General features: G+C 38.7%; 1 protein-coding gene across 4 annotated transcripts in view; it reads right to left on the bottom strand.

The window, feature by feature from the left end:
* rspo2 (R-spondin 2) overlaps nt 1-25,331 on the bottom strand; it is a 56,713-nt gene that overhangs the window by 885 nt on the left and 30,497 nt on the right. Inside the window, exons 3-4 of one of the 4 annotated variants that reach the window (XM_081389414.1) lie at nt 23,183-23,326; nt 22,429-22,629 (exon numbers count right to left, since the gene is read on the bottom strand). In XM_081389414.1, coding sequence (XP_081245540.1) covers nt 22,429-22,629; nt 23,183-23,326 — 345 coding nt within the window. The remainder of the gene's footprint in view (nt 1-22,428; nt 22,630-23,182; nt 23,327-25,331) is intronic. The other 3 variants (XM_081389416.1, XM_081389415.1, XM_081389413.1) reach the window with 3 other exon arrangements.

The raw sequence follows: 25,331 nt of genomic DNA, 5'->3' as shown, positions 1-25,331 counted from the left end.
AAAGTAATTATATTACAGTAATACATAATACAATTTTTGTAATACTATACTCGTTACAATCTCAGTAACGCATGTTACAACGCATTTTAACCCGAAATTAAGTGGTTATTTTATATTTTATTTTTTTAATTTTTGTGCAATTTTAATGCAATTTATTACTGTGACGGCAAAGCTGGATTTCTTCAGTCTACAGTGTCACGTGATCCTTCAGAAATCACTGTATGAATCATTGTATTTCCTTCAGAAATCATAATGTGCTAATTTGGTGCTCAAGAGACATGTCTTATTAATATCGAAATTGAAAACGGTGCTTCTTAATATTTTTATGGAATCTGTGATACTTATATTTGTTGAATAGAAAGTATTTTTTAATTGTTAAAGCTTAGAATGAAAACAAGTACAAGAATCTTTTAACTCACTCAAAGTAAAACACTTTTGAGTGAGTTAAAAGATTCTTGTACATTATGATTTCTGAAGGAAATACAATAAAAAAATAAAAAAAAATTCTCTTAACCGTTTTATGGAGTGACAGTTAAAGGGTTAAAATACCAAGCCAGACCTTTAGCTGCCCGTGAATGATATTTTTAATGGTTTAAAGACAGCAGATCTCCGAGCAGAACCCCAAATCAAATGAACCTTTCTTCACCCCTTCTCCCCTCCTCACACTCCAGTGGAGCAAAGTGCATAACACTCGTTTGCTTCTCAGCCAGGCTTCTCAGACCAGAATTAATGCAAGCCAGGTGTCGCAGGCAAAGCATTCTGGGAAAGACTGTGTGGCATATCGCACACAACGAAGGGTGGCTAGCTAAATCCAACAGTGGCAAATAAGATAACGAGGTGCATATGATTGAGTGTGTGAGTGTGTGAACGTTCGAAGGAGAAAGTGTGACTGAAAGGCACAGAAAATTTGTCAGCAGGGGAAAAACGAGTCAGACTTGGATGCCGGGTGGTATCTGGATCCCGATCTGGCACACATTCTCCGTTAGCTGTGCTACGGTTCACATGCGGGCTGCAGAAAAGAATCTTTCTATAGTTGTATTTCAAGGCCTGGCTCACAGTCTTATTATTGCACTTGTTCAGGCCATTTAGCACCACAAAATGAGGCAAGACTGCATAATGTGTGGTGACTTTATCTCAAGTGGGCCTCTCTCTCAAACGCCGTCCCAGCTCTTGGCTCGCTCGCAGCTGCCCGATTGCCATTCCCAGCCCCAATGATGTGAATTCTTAAGAAAATGATTTTCTTAAGTGGAAACAACCCTGAGAAAATGCTCTCTTTTGGTGGCACGAGAAAAAAAAATCGTAATCTTCCACCGGCAATTTCCTGCAATTAATACAATCGTTCTATTTTTGGGACTTATTTCTTGCGGTCTCGCAATTTGGCACAATGCGAAAATGTTGTCTTTACACGACGGCTCGTTATGCCTTCAGAAACGCCTCGAAAAAGAGCTAGGGGTCTGAGATCACTGAACCGAATCTCCATGCGCCTCACATAAAAACTACAGCAACAGCGAAACCGTTGAACCTCTTCGATAAATGTCGCTTTCAATTGCTCCAAGTGAGCTTGAATGGATTTATTCAGGCACAATATGCAAGTTCATAATGACCACAGGCAATATCTTTTCGTTTTCCATTTTAAGAGGCCATTTTGATTCAAAACTGTGTGCTTTATAAACATAGTCTACTCTGCAATGCGATCAATTTGGGGGTGCAGTTTGATGGCAGTAAAGAGCAGAGGTCTACATTAAAAAGTCCTACAGTATGTTGCAGGCCAGAGCACATATGTTCTTTCCTCCCAACCATTAGAACAATATCCTGTCTCATTAAGTTCTGTTTATAGTAGTGGAGAGCAGTGTGATTACCTAAAAGAGAACTAAACCTCAGGCTATGCCTCTATGGCTGATCAAATCATTTCAAAGACATCATTCAAAAGGACGGGTTCTTCTAAAGCAGTATTGTAGTAAATATTTGTCAAAGGCATTATAAGTTACCAGATCCCAGGGAATGTTCTCAGAACTTTGGCTAAGGTTTCTGGCAAGGTTCTCTCAAAGTTCTGAACAAATGTTCTTCCTGTAACATTAATAGAATGTTTGTTCAAAGTTACCTGGTCTTTAATAATGTTCTCAAAATGTTTGCACAAAAACATCATTGATACATTGCTCATAAAAAAAAAAAAAAAAAATCATATAACATTTAAAAAAAAAAAAAAGTGACTACTTGTTTCAATGTGACTAACATTCTCATAATGTTTGCAAAATGATACAAAGAAATAAATGTTTTCATAACTTGATAGGAACATTAGCAATATGTTCTTAGAACATTTTGTTAGCTGGTGGTTTTTGGTGGCCTTTCCCAGCTGGAAGTGTCCTTGAAAATGTCCTAATTGTCTATTGTCCATTTAAAAATTGAACTTTTGAATTGAAGTTTTGGATGTACTTTGACATCATTGTCATTCAACAAGTTCTTTACAGTTAAAATACGTATGTTGATTACTACAAGTAATTTAGTAAGACAGACTATTATATACTATAGTTCATGACAGTACTATATTTACCATGGTCAAAATACAGTAAACCGGGTTTCCGTGTTTTTTGTTTTTGTTTTTTTTTTTACCTTAAAAATTGTAATAACACTGCACATTTGACTGTTGAAACTGCTGTAGAAATGCCTGTCTCAAGAAACAGGGTCACGCAGAACTTCCTACAAGTAACAGCTTTCAATTACACATCCCATTGGACGCTCAAATCATCATTCATTTGTGAATTCTGAAAAAATGCTGTTGGAAATTTCATAACATATCATAACTGACAGCTAGAGGGCAACCAAAACTAACTGAAAGCTTTATGTCTGTGCAGGTCAAAACAATGCATGAAATGGGAAATCATATCAAGATGTCTGCACCTTCGCCTCACTGTGCCTCAACCTGAATTGATGTCAGGTGTATGATTTTGTGAATTAGGACTGGGTTTGCAGTTTTGATCTAATATTAACAATTAATTGCCAACTTTAATTAGCGAGGTTCACAGAGTGAGGTCAAGACAACACTGCCTTTCGCTACAACCCCACAGTTTGAATTACCGCGGAGAGACGTGAGGGGAAAAACTGATGTGTTTTTAGCATTTCTGATTGGGAAGGCTGAACGCAAACATGCCAGAATGGTTTTTATCTATAAACACTGGTTCATTTTTCCTTTTTTTTTCAGTGGAATTAAAAAAAGAAATCTTTCCAACACTGATTGCTTTCCTTTTGTAGATAAAACAAGCATCTGCCAAAAGACACTCAGTTTTACATGACTTTCAGCATCAAACAAATAAACAAGTTAGTGCTAATCAGAAACAGTGTACTAGTGTGCGCTCTAATGTTTCGATATCTGCACGGGAAATTGATTACTACTCCTTGGCAACAAAAGAGAGAGTTTTCCCCTGAGTGTACGAGTGTCAAGAAAGCAAAGCAAAGCAAAGAGAACACAGGTGTAAGTTGAAACACATTCTGTAGTGTACATCCGTGTGATTTCCTCATAACTTTCTTTCCTGGTTTCTGACACACGCATGGATATGATCTGCTGAAACACCTGGCAATGGTAGACCACTGAGTGGAAGTTCCACTCCCAACCACAAATTCCTTCAGCGTATGGTTACTCTCTCCTTTCAATCCTCTACCTGGATCTGACTGCATGCATTTGTTTTCTTTCATGTCATCAAAATAACACATCATTTCATAAAGTTTTTTTTTTAAGCTTGAAATGGTATTATCAAGATGAAAACTCTAATCACATGCTTGTGAAACTGTAGCTCAAATAGCCATTCCAATAGTTTACAGCATGACACTAGCAACACCAAGGTCATGGGTTTGATTCCCAGGAAATGCATGAATTGATCAAATGTATACACTGGCAGTCTGGAATAAATATTTTTTTTATGATTTTGAAACAAGTCTCTTCTGCTCCCCAAGGCTGAATTTATTTGATAAACATACAGTAAAAACAGTAATATTGTAAAATAATGTCACAGTTTAAAATGTTTTCTACTTTAATGTATTCTAAAATGTAATTTATTCCTCTGATGGCAAAGCTGAATTTTCAGCATCATTACTCCAGTCTTCAGTGTCACATGATCCTTCAGAAAACATTATAATATGCTGATTATTACTGGTGCTCATTTATTAATAATGGTTACTATAATAATTATTATAAACTTATAATATATTTTAAATTATTATATATACAACTTATTTTAAATCATTTTATACCAAATGCAAATAAATACATATTAATAGTTAAATATATAATATAATATAATTAATATAATATAAGATAATATAATATGGGCTGAAAAGAACAACATACAGTAATGTTGATCCTTTACAGTGATTAAAAATATATTCCTGTTATGCTTAATTTGAAAAGGCTTCTCCTTAATTAAAAAAAAAAGGGGTTTAAGAATGTTATACCATTGTGAGTCTGACTACTAGATTCTGATTGGCTGGAAGGTGTGCAATAAAACTGTTTAATGCACAGGTAGTTACAAGTCAGTTTAATCATATTCTTCATAATTATATTGTTATATTAATACGCTGTTTTCATTGAAGCGCACACATACGTCTCGCACACAGAGAGCGGAGATCGCATTGCGTGCACACACACACACAAACATTCAAGAGCACATACACTTGTTATCAACGCTGCCCAGCGACTTTTAGTAATAAAATAGTTTCGCTACTGAATCATTATATTTCTCAGCAACAAGGTGGTTACATCGCTATTTTGAAGTAATTAAACTTACAGCTTTATTGTTTAAATAGAGTACGCAGGTACAAATATCTCTCTCTCTCTCTCTCTCTCTCTCTCTCTCTCTCTCTCTCTCTCTCTCTATAATTATTTCAAATAAATTCATTCATTCAAATAAATGTAAACTTGCACACTACTTTATCTATGTGTCTGATTCAAAGCGGGCAGAAGATGCTAGATCTAACGAGCCATAACTGACGACAAAACCGTCAATTTAACCCTTCCGGTCAAATATTGCGCTGCAAACATTAATTACAGCAAAGTTGTCACTGCTATGAGCTAGCAAATGAGCATGGTATAAGCGAGATAATCCACGGCTAGCTGTGCCTACGCGCCGTGCATTAAAAACGCGTAATGCACGGCTAGCCGCGGATTCTCCCTTACAAATTCTAGAGATTTTTTCCCACCAAATCAGTGGAACATGCATAAAAACTCCCCATATTCCATCTGAGCCTGGCAGTGACCTGCCGAAAAGACGCTGAAGAGGCCGTGACTAAATGAAAACACGTCCTTCCAGCCTTAAAATCCAACCCAAAGTGACTTCATCTGCATGACTCAAGTAGTTCAGGAATCGAAAGGCCTAATCTTATCAGCACAGCATGTGGTTTAAGGAAATCGATGCCTGACCTCAGGAAAGCATTACGAGCGAGCGGTAAATGGGCCTCTCTGCGAAGGCTCTTCTTCTGCTCAGAACCTTCTCATCTTTCAAGGGATCAACAATTAATAATTGCCTTCTCTGCTGATCCTTAATCTCATCCACTCCCCCCACCGCCCCCCAAAAAGAGCAAAAGAGAGAATGAGGAGGAAAGACGCAAAATGGAGACCAGGGTACGATGCTTCTTGTGGAAGGAAGAGATGATAAAGCTGCTGTTTTGGTGGTCCATCATTTTCATAAAGACACCAAACGCAGAGTCATTATTTGTGAGTGAAGGAGAGGACCACTGGCGCCAGCGAGATTTGATTTCAGTAGCAGAAATTGGATTAGCAGCCATTAAGGGCCTCCTAACACATACATTTATAATGCTGTGAAGAGATGCGTAACTGCAAACAGCTCCCCTTGACTTACACTGTGGACAATGTGTCTGGAAGGAGATACAGTGAACCTGGCAGAACACAGAAGGGGAATTCACTGAACTGTTGCGTCAGTTTTACCCACAGCATTTCAGCGCAAAACTCCGTTTTATTCACTACCACTGCAATCCAGTTTTACCGGTCTCATAAGTCATAAAGTCATGTTTCAAAATAAATTAAGCTAATTATGGATTATGCCTTTTTTTAAAGGTCAGAACTAATGCCCTGGTGCAATTAATGTTGTAATTAACCAAATTTAATTGTGTGTTGTGTATCTTGTATAATCCCCATAGCAACAGTTATTCATCAGATGTTAGTAGATAAAAATACAAAAATAAAAGAAAATCCGTAAAAAAAAAACTATGCTTATTATCAGATGAATTGCAAATAAAGATAAATTGATTCAAGTCCCTGCAATTAATTTTGTTCTCTTCATTTTAAACTTTTTTTTTTCAAGTGTAATGTTATCATGGTACTATATTGTATTTCAAATAAAATTGTCAAGTTTAAATTTGCTTTATTTTGTCATTTCTCATCTTCAAACAGGCATGGGCTACACCGGGTTGTTCTATATGTAACATATAGGTTATATATATTAGACCATATACTGTATATTAATATATACATCAAATAATAATAATTTAAATAACCCTCAAAATAGAAAATTAACTGGTAACAGAAACATTTAAATCATTACATTAACATTAATAATAAAACATATTAAATGTTTATATAATACATATATAGTATTTCAATTATAAATGATGTCATCAGATAGATAGTATTCGAAATATACTGCCATCTACACTGTAAAAAATTATATGATCAATAAGTCATGGCAACATGTTTTTACATTAACTCATCCAAATAATTTAAGCAATTGAAACTTTTTGTTGTATAGATTATATGAGATTCAACACGATTTAAGTCAGTGTAATAAAATTTAAGTTGAAATAACTTGTACAGACAATTTGATTGTACTTAAAAATCTAAGGCAGCAAGTGAACTTAACTCTTTCCCCGCCAGCGTTTTTAAAAAAAGTGTCTAGCCAACCAGTGATCATTTTTGATCATTTTCACAAAACTTTCATGGGCCCCAGAATATATTTTTGTATGAATATCTGAACATCCAAGCTTGTAGTATAGCTAAACGCTTTTTCAAAAAAGTATCTTAACTGTAGTTGAACTACTGTAAATTATGATTAGCTTGTAGCTTAATATACCGTTTCAAAGCAGCTTCCCCAACACTGCCCTGAGAAGACGATCCTTTATTGGTAGAAGTCCATCTTGCTAACCAGCTGACAAGAAGCTTCTCTGCACAGTGTCTCTTAGCCTAACAAGGTTACTCTGGATCATACTTCTCTCCCCTCCTCTCTCTCTCTCCCTCTGAAGCTCTGCTTACTATCAGAAGGAATGATTTAAAACACATACATTCCGAACTCAAAGCTAATGTTGAGATTAGGGCATTATTGTCTTGAATCTGTGCAACCGTAGAAGTGTAGAGAGATTAAGGAGCAGGTGAGTGTATCGCATTGGTTCTTTGAAGATATCCGCCATGATATGTCCACTGCCGTTAGATCATCATCTTTAGCACAAAAACATGCATGACTGATGCAGTGATTTATCTGGTGGTACTGCACAGTTATCAGGTCATGGGCCAGAGCTGAACTGGAAAAGTCTGAACACATTATCTTTAATGCAATACAAATAATGTGTCCAGACTTTTCCCAGATCAGAGCTGGATATCATTTAAGACTGATGAATAATATTATGAATAAAATGCATTTTTTTTATAACTTTATTGATCATAGATATCGTAAATGATTGGACGTAAATGATCGTAAATGATACATGAGCACTGCAGCTAAATATCTCTGACTGCAAGGCAGCTGATCCAGCCTGCATTTAATCAAAACATAAGAATGATAATAGGAGCTATGATAAAAATAATTCATAGTTTTGACTTGTTTTCTTGTAAAACTCTAAGGACCCTGAAAACAAGATATAGTTACAGACAAATAGACAGCAATAAACCGATCATGTTATCTTGCTTTTTGATGTCTGCTGTATGAGAACGCAGTCATGTAAGACAGTTCTGGCAGTAACTACTGAACCGCTTCGACGACATACTTTGTTCAGGCATTTCAGAACTACCAAAACAGCATTTCAGATGCTGTGCAAAAAGATCCTGCTGGTTTGGTCCAGTTATGCCATCCCATTGCGCAGTCACATGCGCATCGCGGAATTTATTCTGTGAGTAAGTAGTTTATTTCAGGAATACGTGGCCTCTCTGCCCATAGTTCCAAAGTTACAATAGCATTTATAGCAAATTTTTTTTAATCCGCTAAGAAAACATGCGCATAAACTATGATGGAAAAACATTTACAGAATAAATTTGCCCATTATATAATTTATTCTGTAAATGTGTTTCCATCATAGTTTATGCACGTTTTCTTAGCAGATAAAAAAAAAATGTATCCGACTTTTTTTATGCGCATCTTTAGAATTTATGCGCACATTGGTGTTTCCATCCAGCGTTTTTTTTTTTTATGCGATAACCCATTAAATGGATGGAAACATGGCTAATGATGTGAACTTCACATACTTTTGAAAATCCAGCGTTTAGATGGTCCTGATAAGCGCTCATTGTCACAGTTGTAAACACGACATCTTCTTCTTCCATAATGGGTTTGGCATCATGACGGCTTTGCTTCGAGGCAGAACGTTAAAGAAATCCTTAATCAATCACTAGAGATGGTAATTAAGGCAGATACATTATTCTGAACAATGCTACTGTGTAGTCTGATTAAAAATATGTGGAGCTATCATTCTATTCAGAATTCCGTCAATCACCTGCAGACTTGAGTGATGTCCACTATGAGTTACCACGGCCATACCAGCTGCCCTCTACGCCACACACAGAAGCTGATATGCCTGCCACCGCAAACCCATATAGAAGGCTGCAAAACAGCTTCTGTGGTCTCCTATCTCACTGCCTGACTCACCCCCACATCTGGGCATAAGTACATAGAGCTGAAGTCTCGAGTCCCTCAGAAAATGAGGCGTAATTAGCTTTAGTTTCATTTAATTACTGCCTAAATGTTATGTTACATTTCTGACGAACGACATAAACAGCTTCCATAGCTTTATCAAAGAGAACCTCTGTGCTATTTTAGCAAGCATCCAATGGACTATTACCAACCAGGACTGAGAAAACGGCAGTAGGATGATAAAAAAGATCAAGGGAATACCATATATTTATAATTTGTGTCACATGCCACAGTTTCACGAATGCATCATTTCTGATAAGGCAAATGACAGCTATAGCCAAGGTAAAACTATTCAGCTTTTCTGGATTCGCTTAAGTGTATTCAAAACTTCAGCGCGGCGCTTTGATCTGTCAGATTTACGTAAACATCTGTTTTGTGCTGATAGAACGAAGGAATGAGATACTAGGAGTGGTTCTTATCAAATCAGTCATCGCCGGATTGCGAGGAAAAGAACTGATCGCCCAGGCATTTTGTGACTAACATCTCGGAGTGTTTAAGAACACCTCGTTTATATGAACAAAACAAAAAAAAACAGTTGCTATAAATAGCCCATGATTAAGGCTTCTATCATTGCTGATACATACAAACAGGAAAAAATCTCGTCCCTGGAATCCATCACTTTTTCGCTTGCTCCAGGAGTGCACAACTGTACAATTACTGTACGTTTAAAATCTCATTTTCATGTTTGTTCTGAAAATGGAACAAAAGGAAAAATAGGAAAAAAAATTCAACAGCTCCGCCAAGGATGTGACCTCGTCACACTAAAATTACACGAACTATTTGATGGAACATTTGTTTTCGATTTCACTCCTGAAGCTGCATTTCCTGCGAGTGCTGTGGGTGATGGGAAGTACAGCCAATAAGTGTGTGCGTCATGGCAAATGAGAACATCGTAGCCCCCTTACACGGGGCCAAACTTCAGATTTTGTCATGTACTGTACATATGGATGCAGAGGTAGAACTATTTTACACCCCTATGTGCGGTTGTCCTGGCAGGAGAGTGAACGTTCATTATTGTAGAGTTATGGGAAACATTTGGGGCCGCCGTCACCACTGGGGCTTTTCAAACAGGGGTCCATGTTAAATTCATACAATCTAATCTGTTCCTTATATAAATACACACTGAGGTGCAGCCATACTATAAAGCAAACCTTTAGGCTACATCTTGAGTCAAGAAAGTACCTGTCATAGCCCTGTCTGGGCCATATGTGTTTCTGAGCAATACACCCGACCGTTTCAGATCTGTTTGCTCCCCAAGGGCGCTTCTGGAGGATGTAAGAGGAAATTGTGCAGCATGATGTGTTCTTTATATCTCATTTCAGAAACAAGGCCTTCAATCTCCATCTCCAATGGGGAACGGAGAGGAAATCTGCCTCTTGTCTCCAGGAACCAAGTGGGTTTCTACATAAAGAGGAAGTGCCCATGAGGCAGACGATCTGTGCCAAATCAGACAGGCTTACACACTAAAACTGAAGAGAGTAGTGTGTAAGCGTGTGTTTTCGAGGGCAGGGACCCTCTGTGAAATGCTTCAAGTCAAGGGCGTCACGCCTGCTTTCCTTTCCTTACCTCAATTTATAAAATTCTCTTCAAACAGCTTTCATGTGTCTAAATGGTGTGCTTGTATCCTTTCGAGACAACTTAACTTTAAAGAAGAGCAATAGAAACTTTTATACTTGCATCTGTGGGCCTGTGGGGCTGTGAGGTGTGTTTAATGTTTTGAGGATCTAGGTGCAAAGGTTCCTGTCAACCCAAAACCACTCACCTGAGTGAAACTGGCAGCTTTTATCATCTATATGGAGCCGCCCCGGTGCCAGTAATTCCCCTGGTTCTACTACAGTACTTCTGCTATAAGCTCTTGCAAGGCCCAATTGGGTCAGGGGTTTCACACCGCAGCAATGGTTAGAAAAACAGGAACATGTCAGGGAAAAGATCCAAAAGTAACTAGAGGTAGCAGGGATTTATCCTACATCCAGGTATTAAGTATAAAAACTGGAGACTTGGGATCTGGATGAACGTTGAGAGGCAAACAAACCAACTAAAACAGCAATACTGAAGTTACAGTTCTGAATAAAATCTGCATATATTTAGCATAAAGAAAACTAGAGATTCAACCAAGAGCAACTGCACCATTTAAATAGGACATTTGAGGGTATATTTTTAACTTAAAACAAGGGTTGTGCAAATTTAAGAACTGAAGAACTGGCTAATTGGCTAAAAATTGGCTAGTTTGTATTAATTGAAATAAAGCAGAAGTAACAGTAAAATATGTACATTAGATTTAAAAAAAAAAACTTAAAAATGAGAAATGCTGCCTTGACAACTAACTAAAATTCAAGATGATGTTCTTTAGTACTAAAATGAATAAAACTAAAATTAAAATAAATTAAAGCTCGATAAAAAATTATAAAAATGTGAAAGCACATAATAAATGACTAAAACATTAAACATTAAAATGATCAAATGGCCTTCTACTTCCTTACATTTAAAACCAAATTAAAATTCTGCATTATGTTTGTTACTAAATCCAATTCAGGAATTTCACTGGAATTTAAAGGAACTCTCATTTCAGTTCCAAATAGTGCACGACCCCATTTGCAACCCATCTGTTTATCTTATTGAATTTACCCAATTGCAAATTGACACAGTCTCTTTTGGCTATTCCCTGCTGTGTGTATGCAAGCATGGATGTACAAACACCTAAAAACACATGCATCCAGCAGCAAACGACACTTTGTTTTGTCTGGGTGTCTATTTCGTTGGTCCAAGCTGCTGGATGTGAGTGGGTCAGAAGCCACAGCTTCCCTCAGTATCGTGAGGCTCTGATTACAAGCTGTGATGTCTCAATAAAAATGCCCGAGAGAGGACCGAAGATTTTAGCGGTTGAGTTGGTGCAACTGTGCACCAGATGTTGAAAGTCATACCCCGCTCCCATCTAGCCCCGAAGAGGGGGGTGGTCTAGGACGTGCCAGTGTCCCACTGATATTGCGGGTACATGAAACGGAACCTCAGCATACACATTATCAAAAGTTGAGCTTATACATTAGTGCTTATGTGTGGGAACGTATGAATGCATGTTTATTGAATGCTGTGTGGAGGAAGTGTCTTGCCTGTCATGTGTCATGTGTGATGTGTGTATGGCTGTTGTGTGTGTCTGTGGAGATGAAAGCATGTGTGGGGCCTTGCGGAAGGGCTTGCAGAGGGCTATGCAGAAGCCTGGAAGACAGAAGGGCCACATTCAAATGGCAAACAATTTGAGTGACGATAAACCTATGATGCTATCATGAGTCAAAATTACAGCTGAAAGTCACTGTCGCTAGAATGTATATTGTGTTTGGCTCTCTAGCAGTCTCTGTTTATATCTATGACGAGTCACGCAGGTACTGGACAGTGGTATGACCCGAACCAATCTTACATAGTCTGAATATAAACACTTATTATAGGTGTACCTTAGTGATTCAGGGTAAGACAGAAACACGGTGTGGAAAAAAGGATTCATGACTTATAATATCTAATATCTAAAATATTTTTGTACATTTTGAACACAAAAAAAGTTACGGACTGCAGCTTTATTCTGCATTTCAACTGGTAGAGTATGATGCAAGCAGAAGGAAGGAAGGAAGGAAGGAAGGAAGGAAGGAAGGAAGGAAGGAAGGTTTTGATGCCAAAGACCCCTAAATATGATGATCCCTTTGCAAGAGACCCCTTCCCTAAAATATAAAAATAGCTATATATTTTAATAAATCCCAATTAATACTCTGTAACTGTGAAGTTACAGTGTACCTGGAAATAACAATTTTTCTTTTCTTCACAAAAGTATAAAAAGATCAAATCAAGATATGAAGATAATACTTAAACTTTGACTGTCAATAGAATTAAATAATCATTATAATAATCAGGATAATCAGAAATCAGTATAATAGGTGGATGTGAATTAAAAAAAAAACAATCATTATGTAAAATATACTTAATATCTTAAAATTCTTTCTCAAATTCTTCACAGACACCCTTTGTGAAGCACTGAGGGTCCCCAGACCCCTGACTGAAAACCCCTGAATGAAATATTAAGAATCTACATGATTTGAAAAAAAAGAAGGAAGAAAACAAAAAGCAGACATATCAGACAGACAGACAGGCAGAAAGACAGATCCCCTTCAACCCAGTCCCTCTTTCACAGGACTCCACGTTTATGGTTCATGCCTGTGGAATGACGACGGATTCTCCATATAAAAGCCGGCGGGATCATGGGGTATTTCAAATATTGAAGACAGTTGCTGACAGAATGACAGGGGCCATATTTATTTTGGTCAGGGAGCAGGGCACTTTGTGGGGAGTTAATCAGAGACTCCCCTCTCCCCCTCTACAAGGAATGTAACTGTGAAGAAAAGACAGCCCAGGGCTACTGGTAATGACCTCCGCTCTTTGTGGAAGATTTAGCACTGGCAGAACTCTTCAGAGATCACATTTAGGCTGAGGGTGTCACACAAATTGTACAGCAGGTGAGAAGTTGCCTGAACTGATGCACTCCCTGACTGGCAGCTATTACTTTTACATGGCTTCTGACTTGAATGACCTGGTCTCTCCAGTAGGGAATATATATATATTTTTATAATTCTCAAAAGCTGCAATCTTCTGCTATCAAGGGGGCAATTTAAAGTGACTTTCAAGTTGGAGAGTGCCTTTCTATGTAAACACAGTGATAAACATCCAGCAAATTCTGGAGTGAGACTGAGACTCATCATGAAGCTTGATGGTTAGCAAGCTACACATGTGCCAGGTTAGCAAAGCTAGATAGACAGATTGCTTTGATTATTACTTATTCTCCAAAACTTCAAAAGTTTGTAGATATACAAAACTACGGAAGCCATTTTCCACTTGAGTAAAAAATAAAAAAATGTTTATAGTGAGATAGACTTTAAAATAAGAAATTAAGTCACATTGTAAGATATGAATTCAAACTGTGAGATAGTCACAATTATGAGCAATCAAGTCACAATTTTGAGATACAAAGTAAGAATTATAATATAAAGTTTCATTTTGAGATTTAAATTCACACAAAAATTGAGTGTCAAATTAAGAAATAGTTATTTTGTACAATGGCACAATTGGTAGATATGAAGCCACAATTACAATAAAAGTTACATTTTTCTTTTAATGGAAAAGGGCCCCCATATAAAAATTGTAAGTTACTGTATCACCTAATCAGTAAGATCGTAGTTGAAGTTGATGTTGAATGAAGAGAAAGAATTTCTTGCAATCAGGCACCTTTTGAAAAGCCAACCGAAAATCATGAAAACTGCAATCAATGGGCTGGGATAACAATATCTCAATGACTTCTTATGAATAATTCAAAAAGAATCATTAAGGATCAATAACTATTGACAAACACCATTTACTATTGACCTCGGACCAGATGTCCAATCTCAGACGCCTCATCTTCAGTCAGGCTTTAAATGGATATTTATGTTTCGTAGACACTTTTATCCAAATCTACCTACGAGCGAGAAACAAATGAGCTATTAATCATACAGAGCCAATTAGCATTAGCGGTGCCGCAATACAAAAAAAAACAGGCCAAAAGGGTATCCCAATCCAGCTCCTGCCGATCGACTGTCCTGCACAGTTCATCTCCAACCCTAATCAAACACACTTGAAGCAACCAATTAAGGTCTTCAGGAGGATCACTTGAAAATTAAAGGCAGGTGTGTTTGATTAGGGTTGGAGATGAACTGTGCAGGACAGTCGGTCGGCAGGAGCAGGATTGGGCACCCCTGGTATAGAGGTAGTAGGGAAAAGTATGGGAGCTGTGGTGTGAATGCAGAAAAGCGAGTAGGCTGTGAAACAGCGGCCAGTCAGTCCTGCGGAGTCAGCTAATTAAAGAAAGATTAGTCCATTGGCACACCAGTCACAACAGACCTGGGCGCAAGGCACGGATAATCACCCAACACGGCAGCCAATTAGTGAGCTCCTCTTGCCCTGGGAAAACAGCACACGCTGCGCTCCCGCTCTATCCAATGATAGCCCGCAGTATTACCCAGACGTAATACACCATTTATCATTCCTGAATTTCAACACCGAGTCAGGATCTCATCGGGAGTCGTCATCTGCGGATCACTTTCTCCTGCGAGAGGCCCAAGTTTTAGTGGGAAGCGCAAGGCAGCCTGACAGTTATTAAATAAATAAGTGCAAACACACACTCTCGGCAGCAGTGGCGAGAGGCGTCCGCTATTTGTTTTGGAGGGGCGCTCGGCACAGGGCGAGTGTAAGAGAACTCGCATAAGAAGTGAATTAGTTGTCTGTGGACGCTCGCATCTGTAGCAGGAATGTTTGACACTCAGAAGACGTTCAAATATGGATTTGGATTTTTGGTTTTCCAAACTAAACACAGGCCCTGAGTCAGATCATAGAGCGTAATTAAAATGCTCAGAGAACAAGGTTATCCTGCCAAGCCCCCAAATTCACTCCGCTAACTAACCATAAACACACCAGTGCCACACAAAGCCGCGCACACATTAAAACGAAACTCCGCCAGTGTTTTCTCTGTGGCACAGAGGGGCATGCCTTGCTGCGGGTCTCATCCTGCTTCCCTCAATAACAGATTAAAGGCAATTACTCCTCTGTGGGCATCACTTTACCATAGTCTCCATCTGGCTCCCAGACTGGCCTGGACTGACAAGCAGAGGATTTAGGGGGGGGGGGGGGGGGGGTGGAGCTCCATCCTAATCCGAAGACGGGAAGGCAAATAGCGCCTTCGCAGCCACTGATCTCCCCACAACTTCTAAAGGGAGTATTAGTTTCAAAATTCAAGAGAGCTTTAATGTCACACCAGCCATACAGAAGTATACAGAGGGGGTGAAATACTGTTCCTTTAAGGCCCTGTGGTGCATTTAAATTGAAACAACATAAAGAGACACAAAAGATAATATTTTGAAGAATGTTTCAGCTTTTTTTTTTGTCCATACATTACATTTTACATTTACATTTATGCATTTGGCAGACGCTTTAATCCAAAGCGACTTACATTGCATTTCAAGGTACACATTTTATATTCTTATCAATTCTTGCTTTCCCTGGGAATCGAACCCATGATCTTGGCGTTGCAAGTGGTCAATGGGATCAATCAAAGGTCAATGGGGGTCCAAAATAGTGCTTTGCACAGGATAAATTTTTCACTAAAAATAAGTGTCTATATTTCTTCCTGCTCCCGCCCCCAACTTTTATGCTTTGTTAAAACTCGCAAAATCCTGCAGGTACGGATCTACATTGATTTTTTTAGTCCCGTTTCAGTCTCACTTTGGTGTTATAGGTTATCTTTTTCAATTCCCACACAGACATGATGCTTCTGACCTCACCCTGTTACATTTGTCTTAGTAGGAAAAAGAAGAGACATATAACCGAGAAACATGTCCACCCCTGTGCCTGTAAAACGCTTATTTTTGTTAATAAGCGAATAGACAGTAGACGTTAACATATAACATTCTGTACCTTAAAACATAAATTAAATTTGAGTAACTCTTGAGTAACTCATTTTTAGATATTTTTGTGGAAGTCCAACAAGTAATTTCCCCCCCCCTGCTTCCTCTGCACACATCAGTATCTTCCCTACCGCACCAGCATTCAGCAATTCAAAACTTGTCCCGAAGACCTCTAGTACAAAACAATTTTGGACCCCATTGACTTCCATTAAAAGGTCAAAAAACACTGAGACATTTTTCAAAATATCTTTCTTTGTGTTCCACAGAAGAAAAAAAGTCATACAGGTTTGGGCCACACAGGTTTACAGCACATCAAACTTCAAGTTCGAATTGCAATGGTTTGCTACCTGTTTGCAAGCTCAATTCCAATCAAATGTATTAATTTAATTTAAATTTTAAAGGCATTCTCAACTGAATTCTGAATAGCGTAAAACTCTTGCAAGAAGCCAAAGTGTCTAAATGATACATTTAAGAGTGAGAAAGGATCATGAGCAACCCAAGAAGGACAAGGAACTGTCACAGATATCAGGGCATATAGGAAAAACGGTATGTTTCTCCTGTTTCAAAAATGGGAAATCAATTGCACCATGCAAGGCTCTTTGGCCCTGAGCTATAGAATCTAGGAACCACAGAGAATCGTTACGAGAAGTTGAGCATGCATATCATTGCACTATGGAGTCTCACTTGTTCCTGAAGTAACATTTTTTCCCCCCGATAGAGCCACTCATAAGTGGCGCAGACGTGGTTATGAGTGTACCAAAATGTCATTCAATACACAATTTCTAGCTGTCTGAGAATCTGAAAGCCGCTTTGCTACGAACAGAAAAATTATCCAATAAGTCTCAATGTCGTGTTTGTGTCTGAACCTCAGTCACACTAAATACAATCTTAGGGAATTACTACTAGGATTAGGAAGATGAATGGAGGCAATAAGAGTCTAAGTTGTTTACACAACATTTAATACAATTGACATTAAGTAACCTGCTGCTTGTTGGTTGCAAAAAGGCAGAGGGCTAACAACCTTTGTGGAAATCCTTTGCTCCAGGAAGGAAGGAAAATCTATCCACAGAACAGCAGTTCTACTGACAGACGCTCCCTGCTGGAATATCACTCTACAGAGCAATTTCATGGCAGAATTGTCTTAGCATTGCTTTCTCTCTAGTGTGGCTGGTCAGTCAGTTGATTTGATGACAGGGGTTTGGTTAGGTGAAAGCTAGAGCTCAGCAGGCATTTCATTTTCGCGAACAGCCGGGCGACTATTAATAAATTGTGTTTACAGCCCACTCTATACACCACCCTGAGGAGTCCCGTCACGCTGCCAGAAAGAGGCCGTCTAGCCTGCTGGGAGAGCGTCGGCCCGGCAACCGACTCCCAGATCCTAAACGGAAAAGTGAACGATGGTGATATTCAACAATAGTCAGCAATATGTTAATTCAAAGTTAATTTTATCTGATTCATTCAAACCAACAACGTGTGAGTTTGATACTTTAAAAAAAAAAGTTATTCATTGAAATAACTGTTTTATAAGATGTTTTATACGATTTTTGGGGGGAAATGGACAGCACTACATCTGTAATGTTTTGCGTAATGTAATGATCAGATTTATAAATTCATTTTAAATGATGATTATGTTTTTTTGGTAACACTTCAAAAAAAGACAAAATCAATTAACAGTATTTCATGAATTAGGTATCATTAACAATTTACAACATTTAAATTTTAAATTGTATTTTACTTTATTTCAATAGTCTACTTTAGACATTCTACTAACTATAAGTAACTTTGCAACTACATGTCAACTAATTCTCATGTCAAGAGTATTAGTAAGTTGTCCAACAGTGTAAGTACACTGCCCAATTCGGATTATTTGACTATATCCGATTTTTTTAAATTTATATCCTTCTTTTAAAAGTGACCCATATCCGATATCTGCATTTACACTATACAGTTGGCGAAACAAACCAAGGTAGATGTACTGACCAGGAAACGGAAGTAAAAACAGATTTGCAATGGACGCAGACAAAATGATAATACAAGCTTTTGCTTTCTGCACTGGTGCATGTGAGTGCTTTAAACTACTGGTGTCCAGATGTTTTCATCTTTTCTTAAGTCGCTCGTGCGTCAAGTTCAAGCTAGGGTCTGTAAATGACGTCCGGCGACATTTAAGCACAAAGAAACGGAAACTGGATGATCAGATAAACAATACAAAAATATATTCACATGTATAACTCCTCTGATGTTATTTACCATCTCATATTTCCTGCCTTTGTCTAATCCATAGCAATCTGCAAAGTCTGCTGTTACGTAATCTTATACCGAAGCTGGTGTCTAGTATCTAATGTTATGTGCATTATGGTAACAGGGTTGTATTCTAGCACACTCCCCCACAGTCACCTTTTACCTCATTTTCCTTCTCATGTAGAGCAATTTGCTTGGCAGCAGGGCATACATAAACTTACACATGCGTACATGTTTATAGTCTGGCTGTAATCCTATTTATGTCTCACAAAGTAATTTGTTATATTGCAGAGCAAAGCTGTCGTATTAGGTAGCATTCAGGGACTTATTGGTAAAGTCCTTGGAATCCAGTGTAATGTAAGAGGTTAGTCGGGGGCTATGTTATCATGGCCTCTCGTTTAATGAAGACTCTAAACCAAGCGCCCATATCCTTATACAAAGGCTTTGGCTACTTCTTAGTCACCCACGCACAATATTTTATCTGCCGTACCTGCACTAGGATGCAAGACAATGAACATAACATCATTATTTCTATAGAACATCACATGAATATCTAAAGGGCCTATTACACCTGGTCACTTCATGCGTTTTTACTGATCAGATAGCGATCCGATTTGTTAAAACTGTTCAATTCACACTTGGCCACATAAATGTTCCTACGCAAAACAAATATAAATCTGATCTTTAATTCCCGCTCTATATGCTAATTTAACGGTGTTCACGTCAGAGAAAGCAACTGATAGTATGGGCTGCATTTTATTTATAATCAGTTAATTTCAAGATCAAAGACTGCAATAGGAGAGAGAATGGCATCAGTACTGGTGAGATAATTTAGTCACACTACTTTTAATTAAGATAAGTGTGTGTTGAGCTTCAGGATGCGACGTCGAACTTTCAGTTTTACTCAGCTACTCATCTGCGGCGGGCCACATGCGTGTTGCAGTAGTGCTGTCAAATCTGGCCTACAGGAGCTGGTATAACACACACACATATTTTTTTATTTATTTTTTACCATTTTGGGAGCAGTAAAAATTGCATTCTGTATATGTGCTTTCAACAACCAGATGCATTTACACTTGTCCAGTTTCGTTTGGAATGCGACTCAAAATGCCTCCTGTTAAGTGGTTTGAGTGATTGGATTTAAATCCATCTCAAAAGCGTTTTGGGGGGCGTTCACCTGGTCTCTCTTTTTTTTTTAAGTAAAACACAGGAGTAAACAGACCCATTGAGTATTATCAATATTTCTCTAGTAGATCTCCTGAACATCAGTTAAATGCACTGCCTTAAATACAACATACAGCACCATCAGTGTAGTCAACATTTATAAACAAATGGCTCTTATGAATTGGTTATTTTCAGTGATGCAACTGGTTCTTTTTAGTGAATTAAAAACATACAACATGAGCAGTGTAGCCTGATTCACTATCAAATTACTTTTATGAATCTTATGAATGAGTCTTTTAGTGAATCAAATACATAGTGCGCGACCAGTGCAACTCAATTCACAGACAAATGATTCTTATGAGCAAGTGCTTTTATTATTATTATGAAAACCATGCAGCATGACTAGAGCGGGTCGCATACCGGACGCGCAGCTCAGCGCCGCGACGCGCCACGTCTAGGACAACTCTCACCTGAAAATCCGATAACATCAGCAATTTTCTGATTTTTGTAAATAAATATAAAACTAAATGTATATTGCAGCACAGGGTGAAGTCCGTATATACATTAACTACGATTTGAGACACATAAATGTAAATTTAATATAAAACTATGCAAATGGCGCTCTCTGGGGTGGCAGGATTTTGAACACGGTCCTGAGCCGGTGCTGGGCGCCACGGACAGACGCCGAAAGGCACCGCCGGTGTGTGTACTCTCATAGAGAATAATGTGTTCGAATTTAAAAGACGTGGCGCTGCGCGTCCGGTGTGCTACCCCCTTGAGTGTAGCCTGACTAATAAACAAATTATATTTTTAATTGGTTCTGTACAGCATGCCCAGAGTAGTCTGATTCCCAAACTAATGACTCTTAATATGTGGTTCTTTTAATTAATTGTTCAAAAATACTTTACTGCTTTTAATCCATCAGACAAATCCTTTATTGAACTGAATTGATCAGAGTCATCATCATTGTATTTAATGATATCTATATCGAAATAAAGTATTGTGTCAGTGTCATCACTGACTGATTGTCTATGTAACAACTTGCTGTTAAACATTTCTTGGTAAGTTCAAATGCTATTTCCTAACAGTTATAGTCCATCTCAGAGGTACACTCTGTTAGTGACTCATAATGACCATAATATCATGTAGGACTTTTCCATAAGCTTACTTGGTTATTGGTTTCTAAATGTAACAAAGGAACGGCTCCACTGCGTGTTTAATTAAGTCTTTAACAATGGCTCCTAATCACTGACCTCAGATGAGATAATTGAAACCAGGAACCATGCATCACAATGCCAGTTTTTAATTAAATATGACTATAAAGTACTTTTGGAAAAGGTCAGGAGGAGCTGAATTAGGGAGGGGAAAATTCCTGTGGAGAGAGCCAACATAGGGTAAAGAAGGAAGACATGCCAGAAAATCACTATTTCCAACCTTCGCTCCGCACCCTACAAGCACCCGAAAGGGGAAAAGAGCCATGTGACATGTCAGAAACATACTTACTCAATCAGCACGTCTTTAAAGCAGCTGTCAGAGTGCATATGTACCAAAGTAGACACATTTTTATTTCTTCCAAATGATTTAAATGAAGATGAATGGATTCAGTTTTAGCAATGCACTTCTAAAAACGAATAGCTCATGGAGCAAAATTCAGTGGCTGTGACCTGATACTAAGATGGACATTGTGGAAATTTAGATACAGTACGAGACTGAGGTACCTAAATAAACAATGGAAACTGAGCAAGTTCAGCTTCATATTGCCTCGGGTCTCTGGGTTGACAATTAACCTTTCCATAATCAGTCAAAAACTTTCTCAATGTGAATGTGTTGTCCTTTACTGACCTCCGAAATTGAAATTGCATGTGTACTCGGTGTGACAGTATCCTAAGTCAGTGACCACAAAAGATTTAAGTTTGTTCAGGTGAGCAGAATGAAAAAAAGCTGCGAGGAAACGTCTCGATTAATTATCATCGTGAGTTTTCCTGATAAGCCCTCCTGAATACGGCAATTATTTCCACGAGTAAACTTGGCCCATCTCTTCTAAAACTAAACACTTTATAAAATATGTTTCCTTGGCTCTATTTACTCAAAAAATATTTTCCCTCCGATTTGACTTCTCGTTTTAGTGGTAAAATACATGCACCACCTACCGCAAATAACTCTCTTATAGAGAAAGGAAACAGAGTACCATTGAGGAAACCTGCACTTCATACTTTAAGGAATTCCACTGGGAGGAGAGGAGAATAAGTGAGAGAACACATACGCTCTCAAGAAAAGAGAGAGAAGAAAACCTAAGGCAAGCTGGCTAAAGTGAGCATGGAAAATACTAATAAATCATGAATGAAAATGCCAGTCGACATTGAAAACCCAATCGGATGACTTTTCAATCCAAAAATACAGAGCTCAAGATTAAACAGGTGAGATGCAGTCAAAATGGCCACAGTTATATTTCCTTCTTCAAGTGGAAAAGGTTTGGAAATCTAATGAAATTGATGATTTGCAGAAGGAATTAATGATTTTTATCTTAAACCAAGGCTTGTATTGAAGGCATGAGCAGGTCTAGATCCACATATGCTGATCCAATCACACACACACACACACACACACACACACACACACACACACACACACACACACACACACACACACACACACACACTCACCTCTCCTGCAATGTCGCATAGCCATTTTGCATCTCCTGGACTCGGCGATGGTTGGACATGGTATTGTGTCCTTTGGTGGCTTCTTCACAATATGCCGTGTTCGGGTTTCCAGACCCCACTTGAAACCACAGGTCTTGTTTCTTCTGGCGCAGGTCCCCCACTCACTCCATTGGCCCACCTCACAACCCTCTATTAGGTGAAAGAAAACTTATTTAGAGAACTAGATGATGATGATAATGAAAACCAACGATAATGGCCATGAAGGTTTGGATATGATAACATATCTAATGTCAACAATATCTTTATTCAGAGAAGTTTTAGGTTACAAAAAAAGAGAGATAGAGGTTTTTGAAAGTCTTTTGTGGAATGAAGCATTGGATAGTAGAGAAAGATGATATTTGTAAAAAAAAATCCGGCTTAAACTGGTAGCTGTGTTTTTGGAATATAGTAGCTGGTTCTAGTCTAAAAAGGCCATTAACTGTTCCAAGCTGGTCATTATGGCACAAGCTAATTATTTGCTGATTGACCAGCAACTATGTCCCAGAAGCCAGCTTGACCACCTTAAAATGGTTTGACCAGTTGGTAGCTGGTTTGTTGCTGATGCAAAGGACCATCTTGGAACAGCTAATGCGCAAACCAGAGAGATTTTGTGATGGTGTCATTACAAACCAGTAATCATGTTCCAGAACAACTAACAGATTTATCTGGATTTTCCAGTAGGCTTGTATAAAATGATACTTACCTCCGCACTCCATGCTGTCCTCCAGCGGAGCAAAGCCCTCCGGACACTTTTCGAAGCAATGGCCCTTGTGCAAGTAAAAACCAGGCTTGCACTTTGTGCAGAAGTCCTTGCTAAAGCAGGCCTCACAATTATCTATCCTACACCCTGTGAAGAAACAAGAGAGACAGATGTCAGTGGGGACAGCAGACAAAACCTCCTCATCTGGAGCAGACTGAAGGGTGGGGGAGGGGATCGACGTGAGAGAGGGATTATGAGGTTGGGAAAAAGGCATTTTGATGCCATGTGAAGCTTTTTACTTCAGGGGAGTGAGATATTCCAGTGCAACTTCCACTGACATGCATGTTGAGCTAGGGAGTGTGGGGTGTGAGAGTTTTTAGGGCTCCATAGAACTCCAGAGATGTGACGACATCCGGAATGAGGAATTACCTCACCATGACCCCTTCACAGAAGAAAGGAAAGCAGAACATCTCAGCCTCCAAGAGTACAGAGTTAGAAGGAAAGTTTGGCTCTCATTCGCTCTCTTGACTGAGCAAGTGGCGGCACACTTTATGAGCATAAAATCATTATTAGCATTCAGCAAGAACTCAGCATAAAATCATTATTAGCATAAAATCTGAGCAAAGTTTTAAGAAAAATTTAACATGCAGTCGTTATTAGCATAAAAATTTGACAAATTATAAATAAGAACTCAGCATAAATTCATATGCATCATAAAATCTTATCAAAATGTTTAAGAGGAACTTAGCATAAAATCATTATCAGGATCAAATTTGAGCAAATTTTCAGCAAGACCTTAGCATACAATAATTATTATCAAAAAAATCTTAAAAGGTTGTCTAGGCCTATGTGAAATAATCTAGTCAGGCAGATGATGATGTTCTCCTGTGTTAACATCAGAGTTGGATGGAAGAGAAAGAGAAAGAGGGGTCAAGACACTCTGTGAATGAGGCAATACCGCCGCGCCGATCCTCCCACGCCCTGCCTTGCCACAGCATATCAAGGGCAGCGTGCCAGCATGTCATCAAGCTGTGACTCTGCAAATAGCACGTCAAGCAGAGCGAAATTACATGAGCCTCACCAACAGGGCGATACACTGGCCTGCATAATTAAAAAGAGCCACTGGGAGCTGTCTAATTTATGGCGCTTCTAAAAAGCTTCTTCAGAGACCTGATTGCCAGATAGGCAAAGGATCTCAGATTACAGCTATCCACAAACCTGTGAAATTGGTTGCTGGTTCCACTCAGGTAGCTTAAGGCACCTGTTTGTAGATCTTTAGTGGAAGGATTGTAACTTTTACCAGTCTACAGGTAAGCATGTATTTAATAAAATGTTTGAAAGAGGAAAATCTGGCACAGTACAAAGAGATAAGGCTCAGGCTTTTATCTCTGACCTCTCTGGGCTTCGTGAAGGTTCTCACCATCACACCCCCCTAATTAGACCATCTCCAGTTAACCAGCCTGTCTCCTCAGCTACATTCCTTCCCAACAAATGAGTCTTTCCCCTTCTCCCTTTGAACCCCTGAAGCCTCAGCCCACTTTTCCTGATCTCTCACGCTTTCTTTATCCAGTCCAAACAATCTCATGGCGAGAAAATACACACTCACACTCACACTCACACTCACACACACAGCACTCCGACAACCATAATCACCATCATTATCACTCCCAGGGGAATGATTGCGATAAAGTATTTTTTGACCTTTTTGCAACCTTTAAAACCTGTATGCAATAAATTGAGGTTGTAATTTACTGTGAATATAGGCGTCGAGCAACACTCCTTTAGCCTAATTACATGAACAATAGGTTCGACTTTCATACTTTATTGCTTAATTATAGAAGAGAAATGACAGGAAATCATGGGAGAAATTATGGAGAGATCAGTAAGATTTTTTTCCAGCTGGCCCAATTCTGATACTTTGTGTCAGGGTTGGGTGAAGGGATGAGGGAACACAAAAGAGGGAACATTTGAAGAAGATCTGGCACAGAACACAAACAGACACTAGGAGAATAAATAGGGAGCAAACAAGGCAGGTAACGAGGGAGGACAGGTTGGACAAATGAACCAATAATCAGATAACAAGAAGGGTGGGGTTACACAATATACATGGGAGCACATGGCACAAAGAAAGAGACATGACAACCATGTGCTC

This window comes from Scardinius erythrophthalmus (assembly GCF_964197995.2).
Source record: "Scardinius erythrophthalmus genome assembly, chromosome: 16".
Taxonomy (NCBI): domain Eukaryota; kingdom Metazoa; phylum Chordata; class Actinopteri; order Cypriniformes; family Leuciscidae; genus Scardinius; species Scardinius erythrophthalmus.
Note: the sequence above shows the minus strand (reverse complement) of the source record. Positions and strands in the feature narration are given on the sequence as shown.